The following is a 26,692-nucleotide window of genomic DNA, read 5'->3' on the forward strand; positions in this document are numbered from 1 at the left end:
CCTGAGAGACAGAGTAAATTTCAAATTAAGAGCTGTGAAGTTGCGGCATTTGCTGATTTTAGCCCTCTCTGCTGTCTGAGTCAAACCCATGCGACGCACAATCGCAGAATAAAACAATGATGATAATAAAAAGTGGAATAATAATTAACCCTGCTAAGTTTGTTAAGTCCCACTTATCCTTAAGGTGCCATCAATAAACATTTACAACGCTGTGACATAAAATGAACATAATACATCCATGAAGGTTTTAGAGCTGGTGACCAATACCAGAGTCTTAACAAGTGTTTCAGAGTGTACTTTATGTCCAGTTCTCCCAATCACTGTGCACTCCTGCGCTAACACGCAAACACAAACGCCTTAAATCAAAACATAAATGTCCTTACAAACCCAAGACCCCCCCCCCCACACACACACACGCACACTCCCAAAGCAAGTGAAAACAAGCAATGAGTTCATGACTCCAGCTGGCCAGCAAAGCAAGAAAGTGTTTCACCACTGTAGACAGTCATGTTGTCACTTTTTTTCCCTCCACATCAGGGTGTCAGACCTTAAACTGAAGTGACACATTACTCCTTTAGGTGCTCTCTGCCGGCGAAGGACGCTGACGGCTGGATCCAGAGGCAGAAAGGTTATGCCACCAGGTTGGTTTGTACTAATGGACTGCTGACCAGGCAATAAGCCAGCCTCTCAGGAGACATTTGCTGCCTAGTTCTCACCTCAACAGTGAGGCGCCTGCGTCCTTTGCATCACTCCCATCGCCAGTTGGCTTATTCTCACTTTTGCTTGATCTTCATTCACACTTTGCTTCTTACTGAGGCACTCCCCCCTCCCCCCCAATTTATCCTCTGATCACTCTCAGTGGTCGCGTAACAGCACGAATTGACTTCTTGGTTCAGAAACGTGCAGTTGTTTAGTTTGTTAAAGCTGTGGAGCTCACGGCACAGTTCAGGCATTAGTGTAAGAGCACCTCAAGATGGCAGTGTTCACCATGGCAGGCTGCTCAGCCTCTGAGCTCAACAGCTTGCCTTTCTCAGCAGCAGCACAGACAGAGAGCATGGCTGAAATTGAGGGTTATCTACTGCATTGAAATTAAGTAATGATTGGATGGCAGTAGGTATTAAATGATGTCTGGATCTGTATGTCTGGCTCTGATTTCCATTTTTATTAAATCTGCTGTTTTCTAGATGCCTTGTTTCACTCCTGACTTGTCTTTTTTTGGGGGGGGGGTTACTCAGCTCAGTTACAGCAGTTCAGCTTCCTCTTGTTGCTTTGAAACTTGTCAAGTAAGATCACCTACGGTTATGGGCAATTCCAAAGTCACTTCCAAACCCTCGCTTCCTCCCTCCACCACCTCCCCTCAGATCATCACAGCTCTAGCACGAGGCAGTAAACTTAAAAAGAAATGCAATTCGCCCATTACAGGAGCTCTCACTGCACACTGCCGTACGGCTTTGATGACAGGGATAACTGTCAAGGTTATTTCTTACGGACAAATGCTGATGAGTGGCTGCAGGGTGCCAAGTGTGGCGGACACGCACCCCGTGCAAACATGCTTAGACAACGGCTTCTCTGTCTGGAGTGCAATTATCGGTGACTCTCTCACACAAGGCTTGCATTGTATGCGCCTGTGTTTATTCTTGGCAACTCATATTTATCGGAAACCGTTGCAGCGCGTCTTTTTTAACGCGCTTTTCATGTCCATCCCAATTAAGTGCAGCCTACCTGACAACAGCCTAACAGGTTGGTTTGTGCGTTTGATGCGTCCCTTTGGAGCCAATGACTGCTATCTGCCTTTATATAATCATCCACAGTGTAAAAGCTAGAGGACAGATGCTCTTTTTTTTTTTTTTTTTTTTTTTTTTTTAATACTCCCCCTCTCTATGTTATCATCAAGCAGCACTAGCAGCTTCATCATCATCGTCGTCGTCGTCATCATCATCATCCCCCCTCCAGCCTCGGGGTTCTGGTTAAGCGTCCCTGCAGCCTGCAGCATCTTCACGGAGCATCTCACCGCGGACAGCCCTCCAGTCCGCATTAAGTGACGTGACTCGGGGCCAATCCTGTTGCTGCTCCGGTTGCCGACGCCACTGAAAGAGAGGGGCGGTGTCCAATGACGAGGGTCGGCGGGGCGGGGGGCGGAGGTGGGGAATCGGGAGGGGGGGGGAGTCGGTGTGGTGTACTTCACCACCCCTCCTGTGGGTTTACACAGAGTTAGTGCAAGATATTCTGCTCTGGGAGTGAGAGTGCGAGGATAAACGGCACATACACGCTGCGCATCGGTGTCACACCGAACAGCCTTTATACCGAGGTTGGCATTTCCAAGTGGGATCGAGATTTTTTTTTTTTTTTTAATAATGATGTTTTATTTTTAACCTTGAGCCGGCTGATTATTGATGGGGGCTTCCGTGAACTTGAAACATGACGGGACACGAGCGTCTCTCTCGTTCACCTCATCGGCGCCTTCACCTTAACAGGTAGCCGGGGAGAGGGAGGGAAAGAAAAAGAAAAAAAAAAAAAAAAAAAAAGACGCCGGTTTTCTCGGGACGTGGACGGGAGATGAGCTTTGATTTCGGGACCCGCTCTAATGGAAGACACCGCAAACCACTGACCACCTGGCTGTGTCTGCTGGAGAGCGACGCTGATCACCGCAATCACCGCAGGTCGCAATTAGATCCTGTCCATTCCTGAAGTTAAATGGGGGAAACGGAACTGCGACATATGCAGCTTCTAATTTACCCCAGTTTGTGCGACCAGCTGCTTTTACCCAAAACCTGCTCCTGAGTCAGATTACTCCGACGGGGCGATTATTATTTTTTTATTTTTTTGCTCTCTCTCTCTTTTTTCCTGGACCCAAAGCTAAAATCACTGAGAAGGATATCTTTACCCGAATGAGCTCGCAGGCACCGTGGATGAGAAGACTATGAGCTGACACACTCCAGTTTTTTTTTTCTCTCCCCCCCTGCGCTGTAACGGATTTGGGTATGTACGATAAGAATAGGTCTCAGATGGCCACTAAGAAATCAAAATCAGTCTGAGCATATATTGTTGGCTTCATTCATGCGTATTGATCGCTTAGGAGCCCACACATGGCTCTCTAATTTTGGCAATTTAAGTGTAAAATTAATAAGACTGTGTAATGTGTTGTGAAGTTTTGTGGCCATGGGGGTTTGAGGCGCTGGGAAATTCTTAGTGACCATAAACTGTGAAGGATTTAGAAAAGGGAGCAACAGACATGAGTGGCTGCCTAAATGGTTGCGGCAGTGTTTTTGTTGTATTTTCTTCCTTCTGTGAATTGTTGATTAGGGCCTTTGGGCAGATTTGATACTGAACCATCTTTTTTAAAAAAAAGAAAGTGGATGAAACAGCTGATTGTGAGGAGGGGAGGGAGGTTGCTTGTGAAATGAATGTAATTATTGTGCATGGCAAAGTTATTTCACACTGAAGAGAAACTCTGTCATGTATTCATAGGTTTGTCCGTGGAAGATTCCTGCCATCACATGCAAGGAGTCACAGCCTGTGACAACGGTTGCATAGAAAGAAACCTTTGAGTTGTGAAGGCTGGAAACACAGTTACACTGTCATGGATCTAAAAGACTATTACCTGTTGGGTGCCCTGCTTGCCTGCATATGGCTCGATCCTTCAATAGCCCAAGAGCTAATCTACCCCATCAGAGAGGAGTTGCAAGAAAATGTCCTCATTGGAAACATACCAAAGGACCTAAACATCTCCCATACAAATGCTGCCACTGGAGCAAGCGCTAATCTGGTGTACCGGCTCGTCTCCAAAGCAGGAGATAACCCACTGGTCCGTGTTCTGAGCAGCACTGGCGAGATATTCACCACATCAAACCGTATCGACAGGGAGAAGTTGTGCCCCGGCCCCTCATTTGAGGACAGCGAGTGCTCCTTTGAAATTGAAGTGGTCATTTTGCCTAATGATTATTTCAGGCTGATTAAGATCAAAATAATTGTCAAAGACACAAATGATAATGCCCCCATGTTCCCGTCCCCTGTGATCAACATCTCCATCCCTGAGAACACGCTCATTAACAGCCGCTTTGCAATTCCCTCTGCCACTGACCCAGACACTGGCCCCAACAGTGTCCACAAATACGAGCTGATCAACGGGCAAAGTGCCTTCGGCTTAGACATAGTAGAGACGCCTGAGGGAGAGAAGTGGCCTCAGCTCATTGTGCAGCAGAATCTGGACAGAGAGCAGAAGGATACCTATGTGATGAAGATCAAAGTGGAGGATGGTGGCAGTCCACAGAAATCCAGCACTGCCATTCTCCAAGTTACAGTAACAGATGTCAATGATAACAGACCCGTGTTTAAAGAGGGTCAGATAGAGGTGCATATACCGGAGAACTCCCCTATTGGCACGTCTGTTGTGCAGCTTCAAGCCACGGATGCAGACATAGGGGCAAATGCTGAGATACGTTATGTATTTGGCACTCAGGTGTCTCCTGCTACAAAAAGACTGTTTTCATTAAATACAACATCTGGCCTGGTTACGGTGCAGAGGCCTCTGGACAGAGAGGAGACTGCTATTCATAAGCTCTCTGTTTTAGCAAGTGATGGGAGCTCGAGTCCTGCCAGAGCTACTGTTACCATAAATGTGACTGATGTTAATGACAATCCACCTAATATAGACCTGAGATACATAATCAGTCCCATCAATGGCACTGTTTTCCTCTCCGAAAAGGATCCCATCAATACCAAGATAGCCCTCATCACGGTGTCAGACAAAGACACTGACATCAACGGCAAGGTCATTTGTTTCATAGAGAAGGACGTGCCCTTCCATCTGAAAGCCGTGTACGACAACCAGTATCTGCTAGAGACATCAGCACTGCTCGACTACGAGGGGACCAAGGAATACAACTTTAAAATTGTAGCTTCTGACTCTGGAAAACCAAGCTTGAATCAGACTGCCTTGGTTAGAGTGAGGCTGGAGGATGAGAATGACAACCCGCCTATTTTTACTCAGCCAGTTATTGAGCTGGCTGTTATGGAGAACAACAAACGCGACCTGTTCCTCACTACTCTGAGCGCCACGGATGAGGACAGTGGGAAAAACGCAGAGATTGTGTATCAGCTGGGACCAAATGCATCGTTCTTTGATCTCGACCGCAAAACCGGGGTCCTGACTGCATCCAGGGTTTTTGACCGGGAGGATCAGGACAGGTTTCTCTTCACTGTAACGGCAAGAGATAATGGGACACCCCCTCTGCAAACGCAGGCTGCCGTTATTGTAACTGTGCTGGATGAAAATGATAACAACCCCAAGTTCACTCATAACCACTTTCAGTTCTTCGTGTCTGAGAATCTTCCTAAGTACAGCACCGTGGGGGTAATAACTGTGACAGATTCAGATGCTGGGGAAAATGCTGCTGTTTCTCTTTCCATACTGAATGACAATGAGAACTTCATACTGGATCCTTACTCTGGGGTGATAAAATCTAATGTGTCATTTGATCGGGAGCAACAGAGCTCCTACACTTTTGATGTCAGGGCTGTGGACAGTGGCAGGCCTCCTTGCTCCTCAGCCGCCAAGGTGACCATCAATGTCATCGACGTGAACGACAACACCCCGATCGTCATCTACCCCCCCTCCAACACGTCTTTCAAGCTCGTCCCTCTCTCCTCTATCCCAGGATCTGTTGTAGCAGAGGTGTTTGCTGTAGATGGTGATACAGGGATGAATGCAGAACTTAAATACACCATTGTGAGTGGGAACAACAAAGGTCTGTTCAGAATCGACCCTGTCACAGGGAATATTACCCTGGAGGAGAAACCAGCGGTGACTGACATAGGCTTGCATAGATTAGTGGTCAATATCAGTGACCTGGGATATCCCAAGTCACTCCATACTCTGGTGCTGGTATTTCTGTACGTCAATGACACTGTGGGCAACTCAACACTCATCAATGACCTCATCCGACGCACCATGGAGACCCCAATTGACCGAAACATTGGTGAAAGCAGTGAAACTTATCAAAGTGGTGACTATTTAACCATAATGATAGCCTTTGTTACCGGCGCCTTAGTGGTGATTATTGTCATCTTTGTCACTGTGCTGCTGCGCTGCCGCCATGCTTCCAGGTTCAAAGCTGCGCAGAGGAAAAAACAGGGGGCTGAGTGGATGTCACCCAACACAGAGAACAAGCAGAACAAGAAGAAAAAGCGCAAGAAAAGGAAATCCCCCAAAAGCTCCTTACTCAACTTTGTAACCATTGAGGGGAACAAACCTGACGATCCTGCCCATGAGCCAATCAACGGAACCATCAGCCTGCCCACCGAACTGGAGGAGCAAGGGATTGGACGCTTTGATTGGAATGCAACACCCACCACAACCTTCAAACCCAGCAGCCCAGACCTGGCCCGGCACTACAAGTCAGCCTCGCCGCAGTCGGCCTTCCACCTCAAGGCCGACACGCCGGTCTCGGTGAAGAAGCATCACGTGATTCAGGAGCTCCCATTGGATAACACATTTGTTGGGGGCTGTGACACCCTTTCCAAGAGGTCCTCCACGAGCTCCGACCACTTCAGTGCCTCAGAGTGCAGTTCCCAAGGAGGGTTCAAGACGAAGGGGCCCATGCACACCAGACAGCAGGTAAAAGAGCACTTTTACTGGTCTATAAGTACTGCCTATAACTGCCCCGTTCCACAGTGCTAAAGTGCCAGTCTAGATTAGAGACTCTCTCTAAGTTACTGTGAAGCAACAGAAAAGAGTACAGGAGGCACACTGCTTCAGCAAGTTCCACTGTTTCTCAAACTTAAAAAAAAAAAAAAGAAAAGGTAACTTGAACAACTGCTAAGTAATGGAGCTGATTATGGACTCAACATGCATAATTTTGGGGGAATAATTATAGACTGATGTTTTGTCATTAATATATATTTAATTCATATTTAACAAATGCAAGTGGGTGAGTGGTTGCCTTGCCTTATTTTGTCTATTCAGCACCCAGGTTAGATCACTGGTAAAATGTACCAACATAACATTAATTGTGACTCAATGTTCTTTGTGAAAGAAACATTTTTTTCTTGCCTATCTACTCAGATTACTGTTTTCATTATAGATAAATGCTGCACACATTCTTCAAAAACTTAGCTGACTTTTCACCTCTCTTCTCATAAAACTCTAAGTGTATTCATGTTTTTTGTTTGTTTCTTTGTTTTGGTGTATTGTAATATCACAAAAGACCTTTTCAACACCTGCAGCAATAACAGTAGTCAATAATTAGTCTGCTGCTGTGGTATTGTGAATGTCACTGTAGGCTTTGCCACATCATCTAAGCTTGAATTAAATGCCTCCTCTCAAAGCACAGTAGCGAACTGAGTGAAGCTTGTCTGGAACTTGATACACATCCAATTCAAAAAGGATTAGCCAATAATGAGCCTCAAATTTCAACGTAATCCATGCTGCTTTTTTATCAAAGTCTTATTAATTTTTCTGCTAATAAAGCAGCACTACACAACACACAGTTCTAATCTAATGGAACACACGTGGACAAATACAGGGAGCAGCAGAGAAGAGGGGGGAAAGAACAGGGCAGAGGGAGAAAAGAGGCAGAGTGAGAGTGCTGTCAGTGGGTCAGGCTTGACGGGTGGTGGTACTGAACCTTTAGGTGGCAGTGTTGCGCTGCATGGCACAGCCTGGCACTACGCCAGCCTGCAGTGGACTTATAAATGCAAGGGAGGAGAAGAAAGGAGTGAAACCTATGTTGTGTTCTTAGTGAAATACTCTCGCCTAATGATGTAGAGGCTGCACAGGGAAGATTGATAATGGCAGTTAGAGATGTGAGTGATAAGATCTATCCGGAAGAGAGAGTGGAATTACAGGGGTGACACTGTGCGACTCCTATCGATGCATACCTCCGGGTCACTGCATCTGGGGTTGCATTTAATGTGATTCTGTGTGAGAGGTAGCAGTCAAAAGAGGCATTCAGTTTGGCGTCATTTGCCAGGCGCTATTGATGTGTGTGAGTGTACGTGTGTGTGTGTGTGTGTGTGTGTGTGTGAGGGGATGGTGAAGTGTGTGAGAGAGAGACGAGACAAGGCGATGAAATGGGTGATGGTGGCGGCGGGGGGATTCAACCCTAGAGGAGGACACATGAGATATGACACCGTACTGTAAGCACAACTTCATTGATTTGCTCAGTCATCCCACAATTCCACACAAAATTTATTGGAATCAATAATTCTGACAAATGATTCAGAGACGCACACAAACAGAGCCAGTGTGTTCTATACAGTGCCATCGATAATATAAATAATGTACTGTTGCAGATACTTTTGCTCACACATGGTCCTCTGATATGTTCTGCGCAATTTGATTGATTTTCTATGTACTTGTGTATAGCATAAAGGTAATCCTTATAGAAGCTGAGGGCTGAAATTGACCTCAAGCTGTGCCTAAGTCTACTTTCCTCTCACTCCTTAATCACACAAAGCAGTTGCCAATTTAACCATCTTCATTCTTATACTGTCACCTCTTTTTAGAGCTGGCAATCACATCTTCAAATCATGTCATACATTTCATAATTAAGTCTCTATTGACTTATTTATTGATTAAAAATATAGTTTGGATCTCGACAAAACCCACTGCCATCAAAAGTCAAAGGGGTGTGAGATAACCTTCTCTTTAGTGATAGCAGTATGACTTACTCAAAGTAAATATGCACTAATATATTTGACTGCACACAAGGGTACACTTTCTTATCTCAATTTATCTATTATTAGGAGAAAAGGTAATTTTCTACCTTTACGCTGTTGGCTAATATCCATCTTTGGAGATTTTAATGAAGACACTTAAGACATATCTGGTTGGTTTTCAGTCATAATTATTCTAAAAGAGCTTACTGATAAGGATCCCGCCTCAGATTTGAGGTTAAATGGCACTTATTGATTGTGGTGAAATGATTAGACTGCACTCACTGCACTGACATGTCTTACTGGATAAAGCAGGGTATGTTATCACTGAACTCCATATTTTGATTGTTTTGCACAGTGTGACCATTTGTATTGACATGTGAACAGCATCTCCATTTCATGAGCACTGACAAGTAGACTGTCATCCAGTATGTCCCATTCCGTTTATGAATCCTGCCTGTGTATTGAATAAAAACAGAGAGGAGACGAGCTGTAACTTTAAAAAAGTAAAAGCAAAAAAAAAAAAAAAAAAATAGCAATTACCTTTGAGTGAATCTTTAAACAGACAGTATATCCAAAAGGTAATATCATCGGATTATCATATCATATTTCCCGCAGAGTAGGACCGCTTTGGAAAAAAGATAAGAACTGCATTATGATAAGATTTCTTATATAAACATAGATAATAAGAATAAATCAATATCTTTTCAAGTTATTACCCGTTATTCCTCAGATTTTAAATGTGGTTTGATGCACTACACTGAAAACAAGTTCAGTAGGTGGTGAATTATTCCACCACATAAAGCATCACAAAGGTAGATGAGAGAATGCTGAAGCTTAGCATTTACGCTGTTGCCTTATGAGTAAAAAAAAACCGTCATCAATCACCCATTGTTGCCTGAAGTTGACATGAAATAAGCAATTAAGTGAAAAAGGACCTTCAAGAGAAAGAAATGCGGAAAGCTGAGGGGAATTGCTTTTAAAAATGGACCTTCTCTCCAAGAATTGAAAAGCCGTTATGTTCCATTTCTCAAGAGTCACTTCTATGCAGCATCGGCACCAATCAAGAAATAAGGAATCAGGCAGGAAATTGACAAACAAGTAGGCCAGGCAAAGAGCGAAGCATGATGGTTTCAGTGGTGTCTTCCTCTCCGAGAATATAGAACATGGAGAATAGAAATAGCAGACATCAACAGCAGAGTCATCACAGACAAACGCCTACTGGAATCAGCTTTATAGAGACCCCAAACTTTGCTGATAGCAATAGGAGCAATTCTTGCCTTTCCTTTCTTTTTCCCCCCACTTATTATTTACCCTCCAGGGACCTACATTAGTGTAAACAACACTGAGGAAAAAAGCATGAAAACACTGTCCTAGTTTCACAAGGCAACACAAGCATCTAAGAAACCAAGTATAATCATAGCCGCTTCACCATCAGTCTTACTTTCTTGCTTTCGGTAGTCTTACGAGAAGACATAGATGTGGTTCGCTAACATAACATGAGCCCAGTGGCTACGCATTAACCATGTACTGCACATCAGATCCCAAGGCTCATGTCATGGACACATTAACATGGTTTTACTGAGGGTGCAGGGTTTGAAAGTAGTCACCACGACGGGGGGAAGGAAGCATCAAGCTTATTCAATCGCAATCTGTATTTTAAATTCTCACTCCTCATCATTAACCTTGAATAAGTCCCATGGTGACTGTGAAAACAAGGCTGTTTATTGTTTGGCAAGTTAGCGAGCATACATAGATTCATGTGTACGCTCTTGATACCCCTCGCTTTGTAATGCTAATATACATCATATGTTATATTCAATTATGGGCCTTATATAGGATATAGATTTGCAGTTGTGCAATCATGTGGCCTGAACACCTCCTGTGCAAAAAGGCTTAATTGCCTAGGTTATTAGTGTTTTTCTTGCGTGGCAGAAAAGATGCAAGCACTGAAAGGAGTTGTGTAAATACAGTGCAGTTATCCCACACTGCTCTGATGTGCTTTTCTGAAGCACAAATCATGCCTTAGCTCTGGGGAGACAGTATAACAGCTCCCTTTTATGCAGCTTCACTATAGTTAGAGCACATATAGAGCAACTGCCAGCATATACATATTAGGGTGATTTAATCAAAATAATTCTGGAGACTTCTGTTTTCAGTTTTGTCTAATTGTTGTGACTGCATCTGAGTCACATATCATTTTCCTTCTTGTTGTGACCACTGCAATAAGAACAGACTCGCATTACGGTGTCAGCCACGAGAAGCGAGCAGTCCATTAAATCTTACAGACGGAGTTCAGTTTAGTTTAAAGTGCAGGATGACAGAAAGACCTGTGAGGAAGAACAGGGAATCTTTCGCAGAGTATTCCTGGTTTTGTCTTGTCAGTACATTTAATGAATGGACGTTCTATGCAAACAGGAGTTTGTACAGACCATTGTAATTATGGAGCCTTGGGGGAGTCGTCCTTCTTGTGCAGGTTCATTTGCCACATTAATAAGGGGATTAGTAGTACGTACGGGGGCTGATGGCAGCAGTAGAAGTTTGAGAAGATTAATGAACTATGACAATGTTGCACCTGAGGGGAAAAGTCTGTTGCAATATCTTCTGGGTTGTGCTGACACAGAGTTTGGCGGAGTGAAAGGAAGATGGAGAGAGGCCAGTGATTGTTGCCGACTGCGATCATACATCCTTCTCCTCAGCTATCCTGTCACTTCTCCGGGATACTGCGTTTGTGATCTCTTATACTGTACATGTCCATGATACTTTTGACTGAAGACTCTCCAGTTGATTTAAGATTTTCTTGAAAATAGGTCGACCAACTTGTAAAATCTCATTGCTTCTATGCATGCAAGTAACTGTAAAGACATTAATTAATCAAAACCTTGAGCAAATGCTCTGTTATCTAGAATTGGGTCTGCTGTCAACATCAGTTTAATGATGAAGCAAGAAGAAGTACTGCATTCCTCTATTGAGTAAAATGTAGCAGATCCTCAAAACAAATGTAGCTATCAGGAGATCGTAAGCCAATAAGTCCGTGAGTGAAGTTTCTATCAAAGCTTTAAATCATCAGTGGAGGATTTGCAGGGCTCTTTACTGCAGAGAACTTTGTATTTCTTTAAAAAACTTGTCATGTCCTCCATGTCTAGGTGGGTAAAAGGAAATGAAATGGATTGCGGGCTATACTAAGGTAGTGGGTGTGAGTACTACCAGAGTAGATTATTGCCCCAAGGGGGATCCAGTTTTGTCTGCACAAAACAACAAAATAAATCAAAGCTCCCTGTTGGTACACTGGCTGAACTGTGGAGTTCATTTATGTGTTTTTATTTTTCTGCTGTTGAGAAAAATGAAGTGCTACTGATTTTTAATATATTTATATATTTATTTATTTATATCCTTTGTTTGTTTGTTTTTTTCCTTTGTTGTCAATAACTGCCAGGGACAGGATTGCCAAAAAAAAAACACAGATGATGGCAAATTACCAGGAATTACATTTGATTTTTGTTTTTGTGTGAACATTTTATTCAATTTCATTTCAGTTTTTACCATTTTCATACATATGTTGAGATACATTGTACTCATCATTTTACTCTATGACACATACAATACAATGCAGTTTTGATAATGACAAATATCGCCATACATCAAAAGGTCTTACGTGTGCTGTTCATTTTCTTGTGTTTTATTTCTCTCTTTTGTTTTTTTTTTTTGTCCATCACTTTTGGCTGGCAACCCATTCATCTCAAATTCACCATTCATTTCTGCAATTTCTCAAAGCAAATTGATTGATCAATCTTCAGGGGGTTTGCTTTGTGAAGTTAATGTTTTGCATGCACAAAAACCAAAGTCACTGTGGCTTTTGTTGGACTGTCATTACTTAATTCATCTCCATGTTTTCACTAATCCACAAAACGCATTTCCCATTTTTCTAAGGCAATCAATCAATTTGACATACTAGCTTCATATTTTTTTCAACACTGCATGATGAGAAAAAGACAAACTGCAGCTTAGAACACTTACAGTATCAACACCTCAGCTGAGATTCTCTCAAATTTACCTTGAATATAAGAGTAGAGGGTGGAAGAAAATGTTTCTTGACTACTTGCTTGTCTACAAAAAAAAAAAAAAAAAAGATATAAAAAGATGAAGTTATGATGCTACTTCATTGTTTGAATGCCCCCCCACTCCCACCCCAACAACCCATCTCTCCTTTCCACTCCTCACTTGGCCCCTCCACCCACTCCTTATCCTCCCTGTCTCCAGCCCACACCTTTCACCCGCGTTTTATCAGGGTCAATGCCGTTACATGCAATGTTAAATCACCAAGGGTGTGTTCACCTTTGTGTTCTGATCATTTGTGACAGATGAGGGTGCTTTGTGTTCGGCACGTTGCGCCACTTCCACCATCCTCTCTCCCTTTATCATCGGAGAGATGGGGGTGTGTGTAAAAGATGGACAAAGTGGCGCTGTATGTCCTGACATGACAAACCCAGGGGGAGACGCGTCCTTGTCATTGGGTTGTTGTGTCAAGTGACACACAGGCCGCTGCTCTGTCACTAGCGTGTGCCAGTGTCTAGACTAATAGTTGTGATAATGGCATTGCCAGCCAAAACCCCCCTCAAGCAAAGAGCCACACTTGACTTGAAATGTGACTGCCATTGACTGCTTTGCCACTGGGCCCCATAGCTCACAAAGACTCTGTAACCCTCATCGATGTAAATCTTTCTTGTATATATGAGATGTTTCATGTAAATTGAACTCCTGGTAATCTTGCCTAATGTGCTGTGGTAAACAATAATGGACTTGTTTTATTTTATTTTATTTTATTTATTTGCCCTGCTTCCTCCTTCTTTTCACTGCTGGGTATACATTAATTACATCTGAAATAAACTCTGCCAGTTATTCAGTACACTTGCAATTCCTATTCTGTTTTTAAAAGCTTTATTTGAACAGTGCTATTCTACCTTTATAATTTCATAATAAATGTTTCAAAGAGATCATTTCTTTCTTGTTTTTAATTCGTCCATTTGTTCTCCCTTTGTGATGTTGTGATAAGACAATGTGTATAAACTGGGATATGTTTCAGTCAAGCCATCATGTGTGAACCAGTTCTAATCAGCATTTGCCCATCAACAAGTGCTTTGGCTGATTAGAGTGCCAAGTTGTGTATTTTAAGAAGCACACAGATTTTTCTGGTCTGACTGAATCCAGTGTTTGAAGTGAGGCACATAAAATTACAATACAACCAAAGTAGGGAGAATGAGGAGGATCATTACAACAACCAAAAATGTATAATACACATAAGAATGTGCTTTTAACGAAAAAAGGGAAACCTGTAGTGATTGTGAACTATACAGAGTGAATATGTTTATTGCCGTCTGAGGTGGCTGTCATCCAAATGAGGGTAATTGTCTAAGCGAACATAAAAAAAAAAGTCTCATGAGTTTGTCTAACGCTGAATAAAGAGGACAAACAGAAAAAAAGATACCCCCAAAATTCTCCTTATGGTAAAACCGAGTCCTCAAGCACTCCTTTCCTGCACCTTTTTGTTGTGTCTTTACTCTTGAGCACTTAATCCAATTAAGACTTAATTCTGATTGGTGGAGCGGTGGAAGCAGGTGTGACTGAGCGGCGCTTAATTACATCAGGTGTACGGATGCCCGCAGAGCTCAACAGAACATTAACAGCGAAAACCTGTACCTTGAAATATGTATGTCAGTCTTATGTCTACAGTAACACCAACACTAAGCAACTGGAGTTATCTAACCCACACCATCATCATCTCCATCATCATCACCACCAGCAGCACCCTCACAGCCGACGGTACTACATTCAGATTGTAGTGTATATATGTAGGATTTACTACAGTAAAGAATCACTGTTGCAACAACACTTTCTTGCAAGAGCACCCATCTTTAGTTAATTTTACCTTCCAGTTTAAGAAGTATAGGCATGTCACCTCTTAACTGGTTTTTGCAGAAAGGGAGGGGTGAGGGAGTGGATTTCAAAGTGCCACGCCAACACATCTATGGAAAGTAGGCCTAACTCAGCTTAATCTGTCCACTCCGTTTTAAAGCCAGGAGGAGAGCTTAGTCTTCATTTGAGTGAGGATGAGAGGGGAGGAAAAAAAAAAAAGGATAAATAAATAAATATAGGCTTTAAAGTTTGACCTCATCTATACGGTCACTTTCAAAATAGCCGTGTGCACTTACTGACTGGGATTTGAAACCTGACTTCTGACCTAAAGTATAATCATATTGCCTGTCCTTCTCAAAAGAGAGAGGGATGTGCTTGTATTGCATCTCTAAGCATTTTATCAGAAGATGTTGTCAGATTGTGCCAATCTCATGTGGCCAGATTACCAAATTTTGTGGAATCCATATGGGATGTTAAGACTGGAGGTAATTTGGTAAAATGCTAAGCTGTCATTGAATTTGTTGAATTTACTGCGGCAGGTTTACCCTTTCCTGCTCTTGCATAGGGTAAATTTGCAGGCAGACGATGTTGGATGAGGTGATCTCAGGTGTGACCCCTATATGCATAGTGTGGTTGGTGAAAGAACATGAAAAGTCAGTCCTTTCTTCCTGCACAAAGCATTTCTTCCATTAATATGCCAGTGGCAAAATGCAGCAGACTTTTCTTTTCCTTTTTGCCAGTGAGGAAGACAATATTAGCAGATAGCCTACAAACCAAACACAGAGGATTTAAACTGAACCACTCCAGCGATCAGATGCATTAAATTCTGATGTTACACAGAAAGCCTGTGTATGCACAGCAATATGTACACACAGGCTTTTGAGAGGAGTTATATGTGATCACATTCTTCTGTTATACAACTTTGTCATCATGAAATTAAGTGCACATGACAGAGAATAACATCCTCTCCTACAATTATCCACGCAGGGATGATGTCACATGCCCTTATAACTTTGTTTGGACAGAGACCAGACTAAGTCTGTCCTTGCTCCAACAGCAGTGTCCTCAAGGCAGCTCTTGTTTTATTATGCGCAGACATTACTCGTTGGTATGTATAGTAAGCTGATAAAGGCGATTGGCTGATGAGCCGCGGGTGATCAAACATGTGATCCACTTGCAGCAGTTAGGGCGTATTCAGATTCACAGCTCAACTAAAAGTAGAAACACATCAAGGCAAAAATACGCCATTGGAGGTAAAAATCTAACATTCAGAATGTTGAAAGTGCAGCGCCATCAGCACAGTTTGCTAAATTATCGGAGAGAGAGACCACTAACATGTTTACATGATGTATTATTTGCTTAATACCATAGATGCATCATCGTGTAAGTAACATTTTACTGTTGTAGGTGCTAACTTTAAGTACGTTATGTTATACACTGTTGGTTAGTTTAATTTCCAACAATGCACCATATATTATACACTAACTATATTATTAATAAAATTGCAATTTGTATGGGTAACTTGAATTACAAACTAGGTGCCAAATATGGAAAAAAAGTAAAATATCGAGAACAAGTATCTCAAACATTTTGCTCAGGAACAGTAGTAGACTACATGTACTACATGGTTACACTTGTGTTCACTTTGAAGTGCACGTATGTTACTGAACATTTAAAGGGACAATGTGTGCAGACCGGAGCTATTAGTAACACTTCTGTATCTGTAACTGCTCACACTCACAGATGTTATTGAACCATGCTGAGACACGGTAGAGACCTTTAATGTGCTAAGGATTAAGGCTCCAAATGAAAAAAGTCCCTCAGAGAGGTTCTTTGCCACATTGCAGCATCACAGCCTTTGCAGTCATAAAAGACTTCATATATACAGTAGGGACTTTTTTTTTTTTTTGATAAATGTGAGTATGTGTTTGTGAAGTGGTGTATGCAACTGTTCTGTCTTCACTAAAGATTGAAGAGGTTAAAGTTGAGATTGGTAGCAGCGTTATAATTATCCTCAATGATTTTAGACATTGTTATTAGGATGGCATTGTTCTCACAACAGCATGTACTGTAAAGGGAAGTATTTGTTGTACATCTTCTAACAAATATGGAATTTAAAGTACATGTAAGATTAGAACAGGCTATTGCTAGTCTGAAAATAAAAGTGGAAGAATATCATGATCGAGCACACATCAAACTTTTGCTTTAAGAAATAGAGCAATGTTTAGTGATAACTTTGAGGTCAAGTGATTTTTGATGAACGGTTGCAGAGGTAAATGCAGGAATAACCAGACCAACAGGAGACAAGGAGTCTCTGATGATGTGATATTTCTGTAAACGTAGGCTGAATAGCTGACTTAAGTTTTTCGCAAACATACTGTCTTCACTGAATATGCTTACATATGCTCCATTCTCATATCTCTCCATGAAATGACAGATGCTTTTTGAACGTGGAGTGTTGGCTGGGAGCTTCACTAAATTAGTCATCTTCCTGACGCCGTTGCTCTGAGTTAAAATCAGGATCAGTAAGACATTTGAAGAGAGCCCAAGATTTTGAACCTTGTAATTTTTTTTTTTTATTATTTCTGCTGCTGATGCACACGCTGTAATATTTCCCTCTAGTGAGAGCACATTTTAGTCCCACTGATATTTTCCTCTAGTGTAATCTCTCTTTAACCCGTATCCAGTCACTGATATTTTTCCCTTTTGGGGGTAAAAAAATGAAGAAAGGTGAGTGCTTTTCTCAGATTGAATCCCCAAATGTATTTGACTCTAGACAAAGAGAAAAACTATTTTCATTTTCACCCTTAACAGCCTAGAATCCTTCCGGACAGCAGCAAGATGCTCAGTGAAGTTGCCAGGAAGGGGAAAACCTATCCACTGTAATGTCTGTATGAGATCTTTTTTGAAGGAACGGGTTGTTGTCACACCACTGGGAGTCTAAGGCAAATGCTATTTTTCTATTTCCCTTTATTTTTCCAGAGACAGGCTGACATATGCACACACTCTTGAATACAGAAAGAAAGAGAAAGATGCCGAAAGGTTGTAGAAGTGAACTTTTGACCAGAGGGTTTCCAGGTCGATCCTCGGACAGGCTGGATAAATTAGACTGGGAAAGAGAAACCACCACTGAGGTGCCCTTAAGCAAGGCACTTAACCCTCGCTTGCTCCAATGAGGCCACTCAGTGGATCAGACTGTTGTACTGGGCAGCTTCCAGGTGTAGATGTACCAACCTGTGTTAGTGTGACACAGGATATTCCTGGAAATTACCATTTGTAGAGAATCTACCCTTGAAGAATTACAAAAAAAAAAGCTCATACAGAGAGAAAGAGACATACGTTGATTTTTATGCTTCTCTTTGTGCCCTTGATAGTGCCTCTTATCTTATTTTCAACAGATAAATGTGATATTTAGATACAGTCTTTTTAGGACTGTATCCCACGTGTAGATGATTCCACATGGATTCTTAAGGGAAACACTTTAGACCAAGAAGAAAAGCATAAATATGATTTTATGGGGATTTTGAAGGATTTACATTTACTGCACATAGTAATGAACAACATGGAAATAAAAGGAACGTTTCAACATGCAACATTATTGTTGTTTTTATTAGCATGAAATATAATCTGGAATCGTAAAGCAAGGTTTGTGACTCCAGGTGATATCGTACAGTGGCACCAGATTTATTTCATCGGCAATAGATTGGGGACTGTGACTCTGGGCCTTTAAACTTCAAAATAAAACCCACCATGCGCAGAAACTGCTGGGCAAACCTTTAATGTTAACAAATTAACTCCAGTATGTATCTCTTGTTCCAGATGAGAGCTTTAGCTGACTTTAACAGTGGGAAAGGTTTGATCCCTCTGATTGAACTCCAGCAGATCATAGAATTAAGTATAAATCATTTCCCATGGTGAATTGGATGAAGACCACTGATTAATTTGTGTTAAGACTAATTATATATTTCCTTAAATCTGTAGTACATCATTAATAGATTCCCTTCATCATGACAACAAAGCAACAACACTTAACGTGGATAGCATATGATTTTCTCTGATGGAGAGTACAGTGAGAGATATGAGTGAATTAGTAGGCATATAATGCTCTTCAGGGAGCTAATTAGATAAGAAGTTGTGATGTATGGCTGCTGGAAGGATGTGTGTCAACCCACTCCTGTTCAATGTATAGACTGCAGATTTGTATTGATTGTATGCTTTGTCTTGTGCCTCAGGCATCAGTACACTACAGTGTAAGCTGTGCGCCTTGCCTTTGTCTGGTGAGTTGAGCAGATAAGGGTTGTGATAAATCTGCCCGAGAATAAGCTGTCATAGCAGTGCCGCACATGGGAATATTTAACGCAAACATAAAATATGGCTTGTCTGTTGTTTTATCGTCGAGGGTATAAGAAATGGCAGGGTTTTAAAATACTCTCAGCCCTTATTTTTGCACTTTTCCATCTCTGCAGCCCTCGCTTCCACAGAGGCTTTACAGTCCTGCTCATCTTTGTCAGGCCCATGGAGCCGACAGAAAAGGAAAGAAGAGATGCTTTGCACGGAATGGTGAACCAGCACCTTATCGCCACTCAGTAATATGCAGAGGTGTAAAACATTTGGCTAGCTTATTTAGATGAAGTGATTTAGTCCTGGTTGTGCAGAGTTAGCGAGGGCTGAATCAAGAAGTGTGTTGGGAATGAGGAGGAAGGAGGTGAAAATTGGTTTCCCCTATCTTACGGCGCACATAGAGACCCAGCCCGGTTTGCTCTCTCTCCACAGACTCCCCACTGACGATAACGTGCCCCGATAATGGATATATGCACCCAGATTTATTTTCTATTCCCGGCCACAACTGCTTTTCCAGGAAACTTCTTTTTTTATGTACCAGCTTTATGACTGCTTTCAGTTGTGGCATTCAGAAGGCAGAGCTCCAGTGCCAGAGCAAAGACGGGAACAGTTGCCAGATGAAAAATAGAAAAGAATGCTCTTTTGAGGGCTGCAACTTTTACTGTAACATATACAAGAAAGCTTTAATGTAAGACTAGATACGAAGGAAGGAAAACTTTATCCACTCTGTTGATTTGTCTGCCTCGGTTGTCTGCCCTCAGCGCTTTTATCCCGCTAAGCGTCATTGCAAGAAACTAATACAAAACACACAATTTCAGTAGTTTCTGTGTTGTTGAAGTTGAAGTATGAAGACAATTAGTCACTCATTTATACATCAAAACTTGAAATTAAAGTTCAAATTTGCTCAAACATGCGAGACAGCACAATGAGCGTCTCATTGACATGATTGGGTGTAACACCACGGCCCCTGGTTTTCCCCTATTTCCCCTTTCCCCTCTAATCTTGCTGCTGTGACTCCGTATGTCATGTGACACGTGACCCTGCTACAAGCTTGGTAGGGTATTTCAGTGTCCCAGAAACCAGCCCAGTCTCTGTCCAGGGAACAATGAGGTTCCTTCATCGCCACAGACTCTGGACGGTGTTTGCCCCAGGCCATACATGACATGGAATCTCCCCATGAATGGTACACGTGTGTGCTTGAGTGTGGATTTGTGTGTGTGTGTGTGTGTGTGTTGGTGAGATGATGATGGGACTTTATTCCCTCAGCACTTATTCAACACAGCTCTAAGCTGTCCACCCATTGAGATCAGTGGCTGCCTTGTTCTGGTCCATATCTTCACAGTAGGAAGTGTGTGCATCTGTGTGTGAGTGTGTCTGTGTGTGTCCAATTATTAATAGCCCAGCCTCTGGGATAATATCCATAACCAGAGCAGGACAGAGGGGATTTAAAGCAACACACTGGGCAGATTGGACTGATTAATCTCTTTGAGGAGCATGTTCTTTGATCTTATGTTTACTTTGTGATTAGGAACACAGTTTGGAGCCATGTCTGTCCTATGGACAAAGAAGGACATTACTGATTAGTAATGTTCATGTGATTTATGAAGAATCTGCTATTCTATCCTGACGCTAGCTATATTTGGCTAGGACAACAATCTTGTGTTGTTTGCACTGCAGAAATATATTTATCCATTGTATAATGAGCAAAATGGCATGATCTTCAAACTAGCCAAATCACATGACATCTTATATATATACGCCGTGCTGTGTGTGTGTGTGTGTCTTGTGAAATATCATGAGGGCACATAAAGTGTTGACGGCTCAGTGTAAGACATAACGAGATGTTAAGACAAGTGGCCTTTGCAGTGTAAGGAAGGGTCACTTTGTCACTTGCTGTTTTTTGCATGAGTACACACACATATTTTATAAATAATGCATCTTTTCTACAGTCCTAACTTGGCCGCCTCGTATTATAAAACTCCTCTATTCTTGTTAACCCATTCTATATGTGTCAGTTGCCTATTGGCTATATTGCTGAAGCCCACGTGACCCTAAACTGACCTGATTTTGTAACCTTAAGACCAGCCTGAAAGCTGATGGTAACCCAGACAGTGAATATCTTTAGGCTGCCATTCATACTATTGTGTCAAAACCTCAGTGTGACCTTATACTGACACATTCAGATCACGTCATTGTACTTGTGCTGTCCCAATGAAGTATCTATCAAAATACCAGTGTTTCCAATCCAACATGTGACTTCATCATAAGGGAAACAGTGTATACCATTTGATCAGATTACATGATGCAGACACATGGACATGTAAAAAGTTTCTGCTCATGTATGAAATTATGCTTTGGGAATATCAAATATTACAATTCACATGTGATTTTTAGCACTATTTTTTCCTTCTATTCATTTTTGTCTCCAGAGCAGTATTTCTCAATCTTGGTCCTGCTCCAATGCCCCAAATGTTTTTCCCTGCTCCAACACACCAGATTCAAATGATCAGCTTGCCATACAGCTCTACAAAAAGCCTGACTTTTGTGCTAGTGCTGCCATGGTTGACATTTGTTTAAAGTAATTATCCAAAGCATTGGGGGGGATGGCTTTTCAGTTTAGTGCAGATAGTCATGTTCCCCTCAGGATGAATTGTATTCACTTTGGTGATCCGCCAGTATTCCATCTAACATCAGGTATAAGGGCAAAAATTATAATTTGTCTAGTAGTACTTTGGTTTATGACTAAATACTGCAAAACTGCCATCAGCTGTAATGTGCATGTAGTGTTATTCCAAGATGTTACCATGCTAACGCACTAAACTAAGATGGTTAACAAGGTAGGTATTACACCTCTAAACATCAGCATTTTAGCATTGGCATTGTGAGTAATGTTAGCACGCTGATGTTAGCATTTAGCTCAAAGCACCTCTCTGCTAAAGTACAGCCTCGCACAGCTGCTCGCATGGCCTTAGACTTTTAATGTTGCTTGTTAAAGAAGGGTGGTTTTATCCCGAGAAGTTAAGATGTCAATGATCAGGCAATTACCATCCAATTGGAGTGACTGGGACTGAGTAACCATTTTGTAACTGATGGTCACAAAGGACGTCTTTCAATTTTATGTTTGGAGTCTTTTGTGACTTTAGAGTGAATTGTAAAATAAAGTGGTCACAAAACAGCCATATTATCCCGTTAGCAATGAAGCGTTTGTTTTCGTAACAATTGATATTTCAATCCTTTAGACTTCATCGGTTTAAAAGGAAAAGTATAAAGCATCATTTGATGTCAGAGCTTTCTATTCTGCACCTGTGTGTCTGCATCAGAGCTTCACAAGAAGGAATCCTTTCTTCTTCTTGTGTGTGCATGTGTGTGATGTGTGTGATGTGTGTGTGTGTGTGTGGAGGGGGTGTGGAGAGGTCACTGGCTTAATTGAATAATTGACTGGAGAAACTCTTGCCAGAAAACAGGGTGACATATAGAAAAAAAAATTGGAAGTCACTGACTTGGAAAACCATTCAGATTGTCAATGAACCCCAAAGCTAAAAACATGGCAACAAGTATTCGCTAATTACATGAAGGCTTCCTTCGTCATTCCTCATTGTGCGGATAATAACGACGTACAGGTTTGTATTTAGTTTTTCAATTCCTCAGGCTTTACTAAATGCCATCTCTAATTTTTGAGGATCTGGCCTTGAAGGCCCTGGTAATATCAAGCACAAACAATCAATCCCGGCCAATCTCTTGAGGCCTTAATGGACTTGGAAAGAATATTAAGAGGTTTTGTCTGCAGAGAAGCTTTCTGCCACAGCAGTCGTCCCTCAGCTAATTTGTGTTTGTGTGCCAAGGGAGGCCACACACTGGGACTGCTGTAACAGGCTCTCAGTCCTACTTTCTGAGGAGCTGCTGCCAGGCCAACGAGCACACACACACATGCAAATATGTGCTCCCACATAGGCACAGAAAGAATAAACAGGCTTCATTCTGCATTAAATCAATCCATTCTCAGTCAGTAGAATAAATTGCAGCAAGATATTTTTGCCTATTGAAACCATTTTTGTTGGTTTGTTGGTTTTTGTTGTGTTTGGGTGTTAATAGTGGGCTTTTGTGTCAAATATGAGATTGTCCGTTAAGCTTATTATTTTGTGTGTGACTTTGTGCGTGTTTGTGCAAGTGAGACAGAGAGAGAAAATGAGATGGTGGCATTTTGAGATGCCAGACTGAATGTGGGGTAACCATGAGAATGTGGGACCAGTGCCCAATTCCTGGGTGGTGGTCCAGTTGTAAGTCTGCCCGTTGTTGCCATATAATGCTAATGAAACTAAACACCAACCTAGAAGTGTGCATAAGTTGTGTGCATAAGAAAAATCAGCACTGAGAAATCTAATTAAAATGGGCTGTTGTGGACCTCCTATCCTAGTTATTAGGTTTTGTGGAGAGTGCCTGTCTGTGTGGTGTGAGATGAGAGGGCTGGCTTAAGATTCTGACTTAATACTAGCCTGACATTTGTTTTTATTTTTTCCTTCTTCCCTTGTTCTCTCTCTGTCAGTATTCATTTTCTGTCTCAGCTTGAGTGCAGGGATGAGACCACAGGCTACCTCAGACACAAGCTCTCCTTTAAATACATGTATTTTTTGCCCTCCAATGACAAAGAATAAGCCGTTTTTCCATTATTTTATTTCAAAATTTTCTCCTTGCCCTTGTATCCTGTCCCTCTCTCCGTCTTTCTTTCTTGATTTCTAATTTCCATGGCTGTATTTTCCTCCCCATTTCTTCCCTGCTGCTCCACTCACTCCATTCTCCCCCTGCATTCCTCAATCTTCTGTCTTTTACGCCTGCATTTCATTCCTTCCTATGTATTTCTCATTTTGCTCTCTAATTTATTTCTCAATTTTCATCAGTCACCATCTGCCTGTCAATTTGCTTTCACCTCACCCCTCTCTCCATCCCTGTTTGTTGAAAGGCAATGTTTCAGTGCTCCAATTTAGCGGTATTGTACTTGTTTTCAATATGCACTCACCCAAAGTGTAAAACACAATATATAACTATCTGATTTTATCCACCTGAACCGTCCTCTCTAAGTGGCTGCTTAGCGACTGCCAATTTAGAGTTTAACCTCAGGAGAGAAAGACTATTGCCAGAGAGGCAGATGGTCAGAGGCGGAGGCAAAAGATGCTGGGAAATTCATCCTTTAACCTCTATTGCCCACTTTGTCATTCTTTCTCTACTCCACCTTTATTTTGTTGGTTTTAAGAGTGAAAGAGCGTGCGGGGTAAAGAGAAAGACAGAAAGGGAGAATGTGGAGGGTATGTGGGTGTCTTTGCATGGTGGCGGCAGCAGCCTGTGCGCTCAGAACTTACTTCACAACCTACCTGCATATTTTAAAGCCCTCATGCAATATTGCTTCTCTGTCTTCTGCTGTTGTCTGTAGCCGCTCTCACCAATTTTCTGCCTCATTGTCATTCATGCGCAATCTGTTTGTTTGGCTAACCTCCTCGCATTCATACAGCCTCAGCAGAGCTACTTCATGTTCATGTGTCTCTGAGTGTATTTTGTGATATCTTTTGTATTATCTGCATCGCCGTGGTGATTCACTCCTCTCAGCTTGTAAAGGAGTCCTGCAGAAATGCTGTGGGACTTCTTTATAAGCTCAAGGCTTTCGCAGCTCCTTGAGGTGTAAGACTGCACAAACGATTAAAACTGGAACAATAAAACTTTCCAAGAGGTCTTACGATTTCACAACAGCTTTCTTTGCTTTGCCTCGGTGGGAGGATGCCTTAATAAAAGTATTTAATTCAACACAGATAACCTGTACTCTTTCTTCAAGGAAAGATTTGTCAGGCGACCCTTACAGATACCTATGTACTGATTAAAGAAATGATTTATATCTGCTATTTCAATTGCATGTGACCCAGCAGGGAACCTCTTTATTGCACACCAACCACACACAGCCATACTCTATGGTCCATTTTATCATCTTACTAATTCTAATTAGAATCTGCAGTGTGAATTGATCTCTGTTGCTTACTGCACTATTTTTGTGCTTTACCATTAGCTGGTATTTTGAAGTAAAAGTATGTGAACCTTCTTAAATGTTTCAGCGTTATAAAAAGTCCAGTGCAATGCATAAGACTTTTATAACTGCCACTGAACAAATGCTAAACTAATTTAAGGTATATCACAGAGAACAAACTGTCTTGCATGTAGTTCCTGATATTGGTAATGTAGCTACATGGAAGAAAGTGTTACAAAAATGACTCAGGGAAACATATTTTTTCTTATTTACACCGTAACCTGGGTGCATGATGACTAATTCGCATATATTACTTTGCATTTTTATGAAATGAAAAAAGTAGTGATCTGTCATTCTGATCCTGAAATACAGATGAGGCACATTATCACCCTTCAGGTGAGCGTACAGTAAAGTATCCAGATCCTAGAGCTGTAGGCTACATATTTACTCTGCCTTAATGTAAATGCTGCGGTAGTTCTGCTGTGTACTGCTGCTCATTTCAGAGCTTGTATGGTTTCCAATGGTAACCGGGCAGGATAAGAGGATGAAAGGCTCATTATAACCCCACTGAGTGAAAATTGGCCCCTCTCTCTCAATAGCATACTAGCCTCTTCTTCACTGGACAGTCCTACATATCTGTCGTCATGATAATAGACCTCTCTGAGTGGTGAGGTCATTTTCAACTCTTTTTCCGGCTGAGTGTTTGTGTGCAATGTGCATGCGAGTGTGTGTTTGTCATTTCATTACATGTGTCTGGGTCAGTAACTGCTTCTTAGCAAATAGATTCACGTGTAATTAAAATGCAAAGCTAACTGTGACTGGCTAATCATGGGTGGATCCGTCATCCCCTTCTGTTGGTATGCTAAAAATCAGATGGGTGCTCTTTGCATCATAACCTCGGCCTTCTTCTCACACAGGAAATCTTTTGTGATGTTTTGGTTACGTAAGCTTGGGCTAATAGTGTCTCCTTCTATATAGTGTGGGCTCTGTGTTCAATGGTTTTTAGTGTGTGTCTCCAACTAAATGGAAAATGAAAGTGTTTATTATATGTTGTACACTGTTACCCAAAAACACGTGTCAGAACCAGCCGTATAATCTCATGCCTTTCCGTCTGAGTTAGAGTTGGTACATCCTAACCAATCACAGCATGCTGATCATATAATGCTTTTTTTTTTATGGACGGGGGCAGAAATATACTAATAATGTTCAATAGCCACCCAGTCACGCTCACTCTAAATCACTCTCATTACTGTGACTAATTATTATGTGAACACTAAATAATGTTGTGTTCAAAAATCTGACTTAAGATGAGACTACTGCACAGCACTGAGTGTAATTATTTTCATTATCAGAATGCTGAAATCCTGTAAAATATTGCCATGCAAATCCGACAAAATAAGCCCTGCAAAATAATACCTTTTTTCAGTATATCAATATAAATGTTTTGACAAACTGTGAACAAATTCAGGCATGCTCGTGACTTAGAGGCATTCATTGGTCATGGCCTTGAAGGAAAAAGTTCACTTTCAGGCTAACAGCAGGCAAGATATGTTTCACACAGGCAGAGAGTCACAAAACAGTTAACGCAGTTAAGTTTTACCTTGCTATGGGCAAGCGTTTTAGATTTTGGACAATTCTGTCCAAAATACATTCTTGATTGTTGCTGTCTTCTGGTAAATTCAGCATTAAAAGTAAAACATGCACTTTTAGTTATTGCCAGAAACAAACTTCTTAAAACTGCTTTCATTATTGCAAAGTCCTCTCCTGAAGTGTACC

The 26,692-nt window shown here is 41.7% G+C and overlaps 1 protein-coding gene across 1 annotated transcript in view; it reads left to right on the top strand.

The window, feature by feature from the left end:
* The first annotated feature begins 3,580 nt into the window (after positions 1-3,580).
* LOC139205106 (protocadherin-9) overlaps positions 3,581-26,692 on the top strand; it is a 187,547-nt gene continuing 164,435 nt past the window's right edge. Inside the window, exon 1 of the mRNA XM_070835214.1 lies at positions 3,581-6,616. Coding sequence (XP_070691315.1) covers positions 3,581-6,616 — 3,036 coding nt within the window. The remainder of the gene's footprint in view (positions 6,617-26,692) is intronic.

Source organism: Pempheris klunzingeri, chromosome 1 (assembly GCF_042242105.1).
Source record: "Pempheris klunzingeri isolate RE-2024b chromosome 1, fPemKlu1.hap1, whole genome shotgun sequence".
NCBI classification, from domain to species: Eukaryota; Metazoa; Chordata; class Actinopteri; order Acropomatiformes; family Pempheridae; genus Pempheris; species Pempheris klunzingeri.